General features: G+C 62.3%; 1 protein-coding gene across 1 annotated transcript in view; it reads left to right on the forward strand.

Annotated features, from left to right (window-relative positions):
* Positions 1-1,110: 1,110 nt before the first annotated feature.
* The window catches only part of ZSWIM6 (zinc finger SWIM-type containing 6), a 62,468-nt gene continuing 51,216 nt past the window's right edge, over positions 1,111-12,362 (forward strand). The window contains exons 1-2 of the mRNA XM_029064156.2: positions 1,111-1,572; positions 1,690-1,819. Of these exons, the coding sequence (XP_028919989.1) occupies positions 1,117-1,572; positions 1,690-1,819 (586 nt within the window). The 5' untranslated portion in view covers positions 1,111-1,116. The remainder of the gene's footprint in view (positions 1,573-1,689; positions 1,820-12,362) is intronic.

The following is a 12,362-nucleotide window of genomic DNA, read 5'->3' on the forward strand; positions in this document are numbered from 1 at the left end:
AGGAGGGGGCGGAGGAGCCAACAGGCCCCCCCCCCCCCCCATGTGCACAGATGTGCACCCGGATCGCCCGCACATACACGCGGACGTATGGTGACGGACACACGCCCCCGGGCGGTCGCAAGGACTTGCACCTAATCGTCGTCGTCCCCGCCCCCCCCAGCCGTGCACACGCAGGCACACACGGACTTGCACACAATTCCCCCCCCCAGCCATGTACACACACACACACACACACTCACACACAATCCCCCCCCCTCCATGGACATAGACGGGCAGACACACACACACACTCACACACAATCCCCCCCTCCATGGACATAGACGGGCAGACACACACATACACACACTTGCGCACAATCCCCCCCTCCATGTACACAGACCCCCCCCCACTCTTGCGCACCGTTTCACCCCCAACCATGTACACGCACAGACCCACACGGACTCGCACACAACTCTCCTCTCGCCCTCCAACCTCCCGTGGGGGCACCCTCATTCCCCTGGATCTCCCCCCAGCGCTTCGAACCGAGCTCTCGCTGCACGCAGTAAGCGCTTAACAAACACCCACGTTATTCTGTAGCCACACACACACACACACATACACACAGAGACCCCCCCCCCCAGACACACACAGTTGCGCACAATCCCCCCCCTCCATGTACACAGACACTAATACACACTCTTGCACACAATTTCACCCCCAACCATGTACACACACACACACGCACACAACCCTTCCCCCGTGTACACACACACACATACGGACTTGCACACAATCCCCCCAACCATGCACACACACACACACACACAGACTCCCCCCGTCCTCCCGCCTCCCTTGCGCGCCCCCGAGCGGGCAGATCCCTTCCCCCCCCCCCCCTTCCCTCTCGGGAGCGCGCCTCGGGCCCCGCCCCCTCGCGACGGACCGAATCTGCATACGACGCCCCGCCCCCTGACGTCACGACCCGGCCCCCCGGCCCCTCCCTCCCCCGCCGGAGCGGCGGACGGCGCGGTGACGTCACGGCGCCTTGCGTCGGTCGCGCGCTCCCCCTCCCCCCCCCCCTGCCGGCGGCCTTTATAAGCGCGGGCCACTTCCGCTCCGCCGGGAGAAGCGGCGCGGCCATGGCGGAGCGCGGACAGCGGCCTCCTCCCGCCAAGCGGCCGTGCTGCCGGCCCGGGGGCGGCGGCGGGGGCGGCGGGGGCTCGTCGTGCCGGGCGGCGGGGGCCGGGGCGCGGGCGGGTCCGGGGGCGTCGTGCGGGCCGCGGGGCCCGGAGTCGCTGCTGGACATCGCGGCGCGGAAGGTGGCGGAGAAGTGGCCGTTCCAGCGGGTGGAGGAGCGCTTCGAGCGCATCCCCGAGCCCGTGCAGCGCCGCATCGTCTACTGGTCCTTCCCCCGCAGCGAGCGCCAGATCTGCATGTACTCCTCCTTCAACACCAGCGCCGCCGCCGCCGCCGCCGCCGCCGCCGCCCCGGCCGGACCCGCCGGGACCCCCGGGACCCCCGGACCCGCCGCCGCGGGAGCGGGAGCGGACGACAGCGGGGCCGCCGCCGCCGCCGCCGCCGCCGCCTCGTCCTCCGCCACCCCGTCGGCCACCCCGTCCTCGTCCGCCTCCTCGTCGTCGTCTTCGTCGTCGTCGTCGTCGTCGTCGTCGTCGCCCCCCGCCGCGCCGGGGCCGGCGCCGGGGTCGGGTCAGGGGCCGGGGCCGGGGCCGGGGCCGGGGTCGGGCGGTCCCGGCGGGGACGGGGCCGACGAGGCGCGGCTGCCCTTCCGCCGGGGCATCGCGCTGCTGGACGGAGGCTGCGTCCACAACGTCCTGCAAGTCGGTAAGTCGCCCGGGAGGGAGGGAGGGAGGGAGGGAGGGATCAGCTGCGGGCCGGGGGGGGGCCGGGGGGGCCCGGGGGGGGCCGGGGGTCCCGGGGGGGCGGGGCGGCCGCTGGACAAAGGCTGCGGGGGGGGGGGGGGGCGGGGGGGGGAGGGGAGGCGCGGGCCCGGCGGTGCGCCTGCGCGCCTCTGGGGGCCTGTCGCCGTCTCTGTCTGTTTGTGCGGGGGGGGTGTGTGTGTGTGTGTGTGTGTCTGTGCGCTGGGGGGGGGCGGGGGGCGGCCGGGGCTGCCGCAGACAATGCAGCGTGCGGGGCCGGGACCCATCCCTCCCCCATCCTCCATCCGCCCCCCATCCTCCATCCGCCCCCCATCCTCCATCCGCCCCCCATCCTCCATCCCCCCCATCCTCCATCCCCCCCATCTTCCATCCCCCCCCCATCCTCCATCCCCCCCCAATTCTCCATTCCCCCATCCCCTTCATCCTCCATCGCCCCCCATCCCGATCCGTCCCCGTGCCCCCACCGCGGGAGAGGCAGGCGGCGGGCTGTTGCAGACTGAGCCTGTTGTATGCTGTGCGGTGCGGTGCGGGCCCTCCTCCTCCTCCTCCTCCTCCTCCTCCTCCTCCTCCTCCTCCTCCTCCTCCCTTTTCCCTCCTCCCACCTCCTCCTCCGCTGCAGACAGGGCGGCCGTCCGGGGCCTGGAGGGGTCGCTCGGCCTCCTGCACCACCGGCCACCCCCTCACACCCCAGAACGCACACACCCCACATCCAAAGGGGGCCTGGAGCGGATGGGTCTGGCCACCTGTCCGCCCCCGACAGACAGCCGGGACCCCCACTCGTCCTCCTCCTCCTCCTCCTTCCCCGGCAGGACCCCGGCCACCCCTCTGCCTGCCCCCTGTGCCCCCGGACGGACCCGGCCGGCCGGGGGCCGGGGAGGAGATGGGGTGGACGAGGACCGACGATATCTCATCTCTTATGCTTATTTGCCTCCATTCGCCTTCTCTGCCCCCCTCGGAAACAAAAGAGCCCGTTTCTTTTCAGGACCGGGGAGATGGAAGAGATTGGACAAAGGCGAGCGGGAGCGGGGCTGGGGAGTGAAAGCCGCCCACCCAGGCCTCTCTAATCCCGGCCCTCCCCCTTCCCTCGCCGTCCTCCTCCTCCTCCTCCTCATCCCCTGCCCTCTCGGCCGTCCGTCTCCGGCCGGGCTCTGAGAGGCCCGAGACGAGACGGTCCCGCTCGCCTGCCTCCTCCCTCGCCTCCCCGTCGAAACAGACGAGTCCGAACCGTGCCCCCGCCTCCGTCTTTAGCCCCAGTGGAGATCTGAGACCTCATGGTACAGATGGGCCTGGTACAGTTTGGATCTTGCACATCCAGAATTCCAGTGGAAATTAATCATCTTCCCCTCTCCCTCCCTCCGTCTCTCTCTCTCTCCCCCTCCCTCACTGCCTCTCCCACGCAAGCGCACACCTCCCCCCCCCCCCCCCCCACCCCACGTACAGTGATTCCTCCCACCCTCCCGTCTCCCGGTGCCGGCGGTCCCCCCTCTCTCTCCTCCTCCCTCTCCTAAGACAACTCGGATTGGTTTTCATCCCCTTCTGTCTGCGGTTCGTTGGAATTCTCGTGCGGCCCGCGGAGGCGATCTTTCGCCCGGGCTCTCGCTCTCGGCGGGCCGCTCTCCCTGGCTCTCGGGAGCAATTCTCAGACTGCCCTGCCTGTCCTCTGCCGGTCTGGAAAGGATCGAGGGCCCCGCGTCGTCCCCGTCTCCGGTTTCCCGGCGGCGGCGAGCGTGCGCCCGCCGGGTTGCTCCTCTCGCCCGCGCCCGATTCCGCTTGCGGGCGGCGAGGGATGGCCGGAGCGCGTAGGGGGAGGAGGGCTTCTTGGCCGATTGCGTCCGAGCCGGGAATCTGCTGTGAAAATAAAGCCGAGGGGCGATAAATAGATAAAAGATGCGATCTTCTCCGGGAGACAGGCGCACAGCATGGGCTTTGCCCGCTTTCAGCCCCGGGAGAGGCCTCCGTGAGGCGTTCTGAAAGAAAATAGTCGCTTTTTGTCTCGGGGCCCCGCTGGAGGAGGGGCCGTGGACGGACTGCTGGCAACTGCTCGCTCGACGCAAAGAAAGAAGCTATGCCCTCGGGCTGGCTGGAAGGGCGGGCCAGACGCCTCCGGAATGGCCGGAGGGGCCCTTAACGGACGCTGTCCGCGCGTTGGGGAAGGAAGGCAGGGATAGCATACGGACCTGCGAAAGAGAGAGAGAATGAATATAGGTGTGTGGGTGTGTGCACGCGCGCCTCTTCTCTCTGATTCTGCCAGTTTCTGGGACTCCCAAACGGGCTCAGCGGCCCCCGGGGGCCCGTCTGGAAGCCCACCTTGTGATTAGGACCGACGGGGGCGAGGTGAACGCCCGCCCGCCGTGGGCCCGTCGCGAGGGGACGGGAGCCGGGCCTCGGCCCGTGCCGCGCAGGAGAAGTCCGGCGGGTTCTTTCTAGCGACGCGGTTGGCGAAAGTCGCCTTCTGGTGATTTGGGGTAGAGATGGGGAGGGGCTCTACCGCGGGACGTCGCCTCTTGTGGCGAACCCCCGTTTACCGGGTGGGGACCGAGTCGGCACGTGGGCCGACCTCCGGGTACAGAAGTGAGGACGGAAGCCCCCGGGGCCGCCCGGCCCCCGAATGGAAGGGCAGGAGAGACGAGAGAGGTTGAGCCGAGGCGGGTTATAGGTCAGTGGAGATGAAAGGCCGGCCAGATTTTATAGGGGCCCCGTGGGGGCGGGGCGGGGGGGGCCCAGGGCAGTAAAGGGCACCGCCCGGGCACGTGCTCTCCAGCGTGGCGAATCCGGGGACCCTGCTTGGAGAGCTGGTCCGGAATGGCTCCTTTGCCCCCGAGCTCGTCCTCGGGCTGCTCCGCGTCCCGGGTCTGGGGAAAGAGCTGGAGGGCCGGACCTGAACGGTGCCCGGGCAGACCCGGAGGAGGGGGATGGACCGTCCGGTTCATCCCTGGGCTTCTGGGCCCCGATCCGGAGGCCGAGCCAGCCGGGCCCGCGACCCGCGTTGCGTCACATCTCCTCTTTATTCCGCTTCTCGTTTTAAAAGTGCGGCTCTTCCTGCACGTACTTGTGTTTTTATTACCAGCTTAAAGTACATTTGGCCTCTATCGAAGGGCCAACCTCATGAAACTCTTATTTATTTTTTTAAGGCGACCTTCATGCGGGGATTCTTTGTTAAATTTCAGTGAGTTCCTAAGACCCTGTGAACCCCCTGGATCCTTTTCCGAATGGAGCTTTCTGTCATCCAGAATTTGTTTACGAAGGAGATTTCAGGCCAAGAGCAGAGGGCCCAGAGGAGCCCAGGATCCTGGCCCCGCTCGGGTCTCCGGGTCGTACCGAGGAGTTGGGCTCTTCTGGCCACTTCCCTTCAGGGTGGCGGCATCTTGTCTTTCGAAGGCCTCGGTCTTGTTTTCTAACTCCGAAACCCAGCTTCCTCCAGTGCACGGGGGGTTGCTCCAGCTCTGCTTTCAGTGGCCCACTGGCCACCGAGACAGGCTTCTCTGGGTCCTGCCTCAGTCTCCTCCATCTTGCCGCCGATGCCTCGTCCTTGACCTGCCTCTGGCCTGGAGTGCCTTCCCTCCTCAGATCCAACAGACAGTTACCCTTCTCCCCCCGCCCCCCAAAGCCTTAGCGAAGGCCCAGCTCCTCCAGGAGGCCTTCCCTGACTAAGCCCCCCCTTTCCTCTTCTCCCACCCCCTTCTGCGCTGACCAGACTTGCTCCCTTTGTTCTTCCCCGCTCTGCACTTATGTACATAGCTCTAATTTATTCATTTGTATCGTCTGTCTCCCCCAATCTTTAGATGTAAGCTCGTTCGTTCATTCATTGTCGTATTTGTTGGGCGCTTACTATGTGCAGAGCACTGGACTAAGCGTTTGGAGTGGACAACTTGGCAACAGAGAGAGGCCATCCCTGCCCAGTAACGGGCTCACAGTCTGAACGGGGGAGACAGCAAAGCGAAACAGAACGAAACGAGTAGTCTGGCGTCGATATCACCGAGATAAACCGAATCATAGATCTATACACGTCGTTAACAAAATAGAGTCATAAATAATACAGATACGCACAGTGCTGTGGGAAGGAGAAGGGGGAAAAGCAGAGGGCGATGCGGGCAGGGAAAGTGTTGCTTGTCTTGTGCTCTCCCAAGTGCTGATACAGTGCTCTGCACACGGTAAGCGCTCAATAAATACAGAGGAATGAATGAAAGCTAAGATAGCGTTCTTCACCCTGCAGTGAAAAAACGCCCCTTCGACCAGGTGGGAAAGAACTCGCCGCCGACTTCGGACAGGCCCGCGCCCCTACTGTCTCTGAATTCCTCAGCCTCCTTTCTTGGGCCCTCCCCTTCCCGCAGCCCCTTCCACTGTCATCGCCCCCCGCCCCAGACCCCCGGCCCCGGGGTGGGGGAAGGGGAGAGGAAGGAAGAGGGCGGGGTGCCCGAAGCTGACGGCTGCCGTCCCGTCGTCGGGGCTGAGGCGGCGTTCGCTACCCCGGACTTGTCAGAGGGGAGAGAGAGGTAGCAGGGACCGTTCCTTGGAGGCCCCCTTCCCGAGCGGGCCGAGCGATGGCTCGTGTTTGAGTGACTGGTTTAGGCAAAGAGGGTGGGGCCCGAGAGGCCCCGGGGAGCGGCCATTGCTCTCTGCCCCCAAAAGATCCGTCGAGCCTGGCGGCGACGGGTCCGCTGCTCCTGGTCACCCAGAGGCGGCGGGCCCGCCCCGTGGACCCAAAGAGAGCTGAGGTGGGGTGGGTTGGGGGCCGGACCGGCCCGTGGGGAGGGCGTGGGCACGGGTGGCGCCAACGGCTCACCGGCACACCCCCGTCGCCGAGTCGAGCTGGAGTCGCAAATGAGTTTTTCTCAGGAGGTCGGACCGACCCTCGGGGGTCGGAGCCAGCCGACGGCCGTGTCCGGGCTGCCCGGAGCGCCCCGGGCCCGCTCACCGGCCTTACCGGCTGCCATCCGCTTCACTTCTCCAGAAAGAGAGAGCGCCGTCCGCCTGCCAGTCGACCCGGTCTGAGGTCTTCAGTGGCCGCTCCCCCCTCCTCTCCGTCCCCGGCCGTCTCCCGGGAACGCTGTTGGATTCTGAGGGTGGCCGCGTCGGCAGGGGGATCGGCCGGGGCGTCGACCGGACGGGTGGCCGAGGCTGGGAGTCACCGTCGGTGTCGACCCCGCGGATGGGAGGAGAGAGGCGTCTCCAGCTTCCGCATCCGTGGGCGTGGAGCTTTTCGCCGCTCCGCAACCCGCGAGTGTGCGGACGTGCCTTCTCGGTGCGGTTCTTTGGGCATTTGGTTACTTGTTCAGCTTGGGCGTCCTGGTGTGTGCGCTTCCCGCTTCACCTTGTTCTTCCCGCTGTGCCCACGATACCTCTAAAGACCGTGTCCGTCTCCTCTGTTACATGGGAGGCCCCTGGAGGGCGGGGGACCCGTCTCCCTACTTCGGAGTCCTGCCAAGTGCCGACCACGGTGCCTAACCCGCAGTCGGCTCCCAGGAAATTCCCTCGGGCCTGGGGTTTGTCTGAACCCTCCTGAAGGTCTCCTTTGGCACGGTTTGGACACTCGCCCCACGCAGCCATATCCGGTATCTCGTCTGATGCCTGGAACTTCGCCCGCGTAGTAGAGTTGACGGGCAAGAATATTTCCATTTTAACAAAGTTTTCGGAGACACGGCCCGAGGCCCCTCCGGGAACTAGATCGCCGTCTCCCGACAGGCACGGCCGGCCTAGCTCCCGGGTAACACGTCCGCGCCGCGAACTCTCCCCTGGCACTTCCCCGCCCCCGACCATCCGGGCGATGGTGGGGAAGAGGTGTCGGGAGAGCAGGACGAGCTCGGCGAGTCTGGCCAGTCCTTGTACTTTGAACGCAGGGGTCTTTCAGCTCCGCTCCACCCGGGGCCCCCCTTTGTTTAACGGCCGGCTTGTGTGCAGAAGCCGGTTTTCATTGTTAAATGGTGGGGCGCCTCAAACATGATGACGATCTATAGGAAACCAGTGCCCGGGAATCCGTTTGGGGGAAATGGCCTTTCCCAGCCCTCTCCTTTTTCCTCCTGTCAATCAAATTTGAGTGTGCAGAGCACTGTACTAAGCACTTGCCATCTTACAATCTCAGAGAGTTGATTCTCCGCCCCACCCCACACTGCGAACCCTTTTTATTTCTCTATTGTACTTTGCAAGCTTTTAGTACGGTGCTCTGCGCGCAGTAAGAGCTCAGTAAATTCGATTGAATGAAAGAGGAATGAATGGTAGCTGCGTTCCCAGCCCACAGTGAGTTTACAGTCTAAAGGGGGAGAGGGCCGTTAATATAAATTACAGATATGTTCGAAAGCGCCGTGAGGCTGAGGGTGGGGTGAGTTAAGGGGTACAAATCCGAGTGTCAGGGCAACGCGGAAGGGAGACGGAGTAGGGGAAATGAAGACCTAGCCGGGGAAGGCCTCTGGGAGGAGGTGTGATTTTAGGAGGGTTTTGAAGGTGGGGAGAGTGGTGGTCTGCGGGAGGGGGAGGGACTGGCAGACCAGAGGCAGGATGCGGGCGAGGGGTGGGCGGCCAGACGGACGTGTGGCGAGTAGGTTGACGTCGCGGGAGCCGGGTGTCCTGGCCGCGTGGGTCGTAGGAAATGAGCGAGGCAGGGTAGCGGGGGGCGAGGTGTCTGAGTGCTTTAGAGCCAGCGATGAAGAAGTTTCTATTTGAGGTGGTGGATGGGCAACCCCTGGAGTTTCTGGAGGAGTGGGGAAACGGGGACCGAATTTTGGAAAAGTGATCCAGGCCTCCGAGTGAAGCGTGGGCCGGAGCGGGGGGAGAGAGGCGGCAGGGAGGTCGGGGAGGAGGCTGACGAAGGTAGTCGGGGTGGGATCGGATAAGTGGTCGGATCAACGTGGTAACAGTTTGGATGGAGGGGGGGAAGAGTTGGATTTTAATGACGTCGGGAAGGTAAAACTGACGGTCGACTCTGTGAGTTAGGTGAGAGAAATGAGTTGTGGATGATGCCAATTTTTTTAAATCATTTTTTTTTTTGAAAGTCCCTACTGTACTAAACACTAGGATAGGTACAAGCTAATCAGGTGTGACACAGTCCACGTCCCACAAGGTGCTTCCGGTCTTAATCCCCGTTCTACAGACGCAGTGACTGAGGCACAGAGAAGTGATCTGCCCAAGCTCACAAAGCGGACAAGTGGTGGAGTTGGGATTCGAACCAAGGTCCTTCGGACTCCCAGGCCCATGCTCTACCGACTAGATCACGCAGCTTCGCTGCAGGCCGGTGACACGGAGGGTGGTGGTGCTGTCTATAGTCATGGGGAAGTCAGAGGGAGGACACGGTACGGTTGAGGATGAAGAGTTGTGTTTGGGTCATGTTTAGTTTGAGGTGTCATTGGGGCAGTTGGGTAGAGATGCCCCCAAGGCAGGAGGAAATATAATAATGTTGGTATTTGTTAAGCGCTTACTATGTGCAGAGCACTGTTCTAAGCGCTAGGGTAGATACAGGGTAATCAGGTTGTCCCACACGAGGCTCACCGTCTTCATCCTCATTTCACAGATGAGGTCACTGAGGCACAGAGAAGTTAAGGGACTTGCCCACAGTCACACAGCTGACAAGTGGCGGAGCCGGGATTAGAACCCGTGACCTCTGAGGAGATGGAGAGGTAGATGGAGAAATTGTTCACATAAAGGTGGCAGTTGAAGCCGTGGGAGCAGATGAGTTCTTCAAGGGAGTGGGGGGAACTGGAGAGTAGAAGGGGACCCAGAACTGAACCTTGAGGGGAGTCCCACAGTTAGAGAGGAGGGGGCAGAGGAGGAGCCCGCGAAAGAGACTGAGAATGAGCGGCCCGAGATAGGCGGAGACCCAGGGGAGGAGATGTCCGTGAAGCCGAGGTTGGATAATAAGTTTTGGATAATAATCAGTCATTCGGGTTCTGCTCGTCTACGTCCAGCGTTTCCCCCTCCAGGGAATCGAGGGTGGAGACCCATGAGGCTGGACGGATGCCCCTGGTCCGGTTCCTTTAATAATAATAATGTATTAAGCGCTTACTGTGTCCCGAAGCAGTGCGGCTTAGCGGAAAGGGCTCGGGAGTCAGAGGTCGTGGGTTCTAAATCCGCCTCGGCCACTCGTCAGATGTGTGACTCTGGGCAGATCAGTTCGCTTCTCTGTGCCTCAGTGACCTCATCTGTAAAAGGGGGATGAAGCCTGTGAGCTCCACATGGGACAATCTGAATTCCTTGTGTAATAATAATAATAATAATAATGTTGGTATTTGTTAAGCGCTTACTATGTGCCAAGCACTGTTCTAAGCGCTGGGGTTGACACAGGGGAATCGGGTTGTCCCACGTGGGGCTCACGGTCTTAATCCCCATTTTACAGATGAGGTGACTGAGGCACCGAGAAGTTAAGTGACTTGCCCAAAGTCACACAGCTGACAAGTGGCCGAGCTGGGATTCGAACCCATGACCTCTGACTCCAAAGCCCGGGCTCTTTCCACTGAGCCACGCTGCTTCTCTGTCTCTACCCCAGGGCTTAGAACAGTGCTTGGCACAATAGTAAGCCCTTAATTAATACCAGTGTTATTATTACCGAGTGCTGGGGTGGACCCAAGCAAATCGAGTTGGATACAGTCCCTGCCCCCTGTGGGGCTCACAGTCTCGATCCCCTTTTTATAGATGAGATAGCCGAGGCACAGAGAAGCAGAGTGACTTGCCCAAGGTCACACAGCAGACAAGTGGTGGAGCCAGGATTAGAACCCTTGACCTTGGGACTCCCAGGCCCGGGCTCTATCCACTACACCATGCTGCTTCCTGTCCTCTTGGTGAACTGGTTCCCTGAGCCACACAATTCCCCTCGGGGGCCAAAGGCTTCTGTCTGGGGTCAGAAGGTGGCGGGGAGGGGGGAAGGCCCAGCCCAGAGAGCCGGGGCGGGCTCAGCTTGGGGGAAGCGGCCATCGCCAGAGCCCTGCCTGGCTCAGCAGACACTTAATGTTGATGGCGTCTGTTAAGTGCTTACTATGTGCAAAGCACTGTTCTACGCGCTGGGGAGGAAACAAGGTGATCAGGGTGTCCCACGTGGGGCTCACAGTCTTCATGCCCATTTTACAGTTGAGATGACGGAGGCACAGAGAAGTGAAGCGACTGGCCCAAAGTAACCCGGCTGACGAGCGGCGGAGCTGGGATTTGAACCCATGACCTCCGACTCCCCAGCCCGGGCTCTTTCCACCGAGCCACGCTGCTCAACAGCAGCTGCCCTCGGCCCGCCCGACGGCGTCCACGCTCGATCCTCGGTGGCCGACCTCGGGGTCGGGCTTCACGAACTGCTCTGAAGACGCTCTTACCTTGGGGGCTGATTTCAACCCTGTCAGTCGATCGTATTTGTTGAGCACTTACCACGTGCAGAGCACCGTACTAAACCCTTGGGAGAGCACGCTATAACAGGCACGGTCCCTGCCCACAACGCGCTTACAGTCTAGAGGGGGCGACAGGCATTAATATAAATAACTAAATTGCACGTGTGGACATAAGTGCTCTGGGACTGGGCCGGGGGGGATGAAGAGAGGGAGCAACTCAGGGTGATGCAGGAGAGTGGGAGAAGAGGAGAGGAGGGCTTAGGGAAGGCTTCTTGGAGGAGATGGGCCTTCAATAAAGCTTTGAAGGGGGAGAGAGTAATTGTCTCAGATTTGAGGAGGCGGGACGTGGGTTAGAGGTCAGCGCCGAGAGTAACCGCCTCCTTCTCTTCTCCATCTTCTCCCCACTCCTCCAGAGCGGTGAATATGCGTTTTCGTGACCACGCGGTGGTGGTGGGTGCTGATGTGGCCTGCCCACTCTAGATTTAGGTGCGGTGTCCCCCCCCCGCAAATGGCTGCGAGCCCACTAGCTGGTCAGCCCCTTGCCGTTTTCGGGGGGGGGGGGGGGGGCCCATCCATCCATCCATCCCCGCCTACCTACACGGTTGGCATTTTCCGCAAGCCTTCCCCCAAGCAGCAGGAAGTCTCAGTGCCGCGGGACCGTCGCAGCCGGCCCGGCTCTTCGTCGCGCTCTCGTCGGCTGGGGTTTGAGTGGGCAGCTAAGCCGCTGCGGCTCGGTTTGGAGTGGGGCTGGGATGCGACAGGGATGGCGGAGCGGGGCGGTCTCGTGGAGAGAGCCCGGGCCTGGGAGTCGGAGGACCTGGATTCAGGTGCCGGCTCCGCCGCGTGCCTGCTGTGTGACCTTGGATAAGTCGCTTCACTTCTCTGTGCCTCAGTTACCGTAGCTGTAAAGCAGGCATTAAATTCTACTCTCTCCTACTCCATATGGGACAGGGACCGTGTGCAACCTGATTAACTTATATCGACCCCAGCGCTTAGAACGGCGCTTGCTTTGGGCTAAGTGCTTAACAAAGACCATTCTCTGTCTTATCGTTGTCGGTGTTGTCGCTAGGAGCAGGGAAGGTCAGGCGGCCGGGATGGGGTGTACCGTCTGGGTAGCCGAGAGTGGTGCTCTGGCCCCAGCCCCCGGCTGCAGCCTTCACAACATGGCCAAAATCCACGCTTTCTTCTTCA

Source organism: Ornithorhynchus anatinus, chromosome 1 (assembly GCF_004115215.2).
Source record: "Ornithorhynchus anatinus isolate Pmale09 chromosome 1, mOrnAna1.pri.v4, whole genome shotgun sequence".
NCBI classification, from domain to species: domain Eukaryota; kingdom Metazoa; phylum Chordata; class Mammalia; order Monotremata; family Ornithorhynchidae; genus Ornithorhynchus; species Ornithorhynchus anatinus.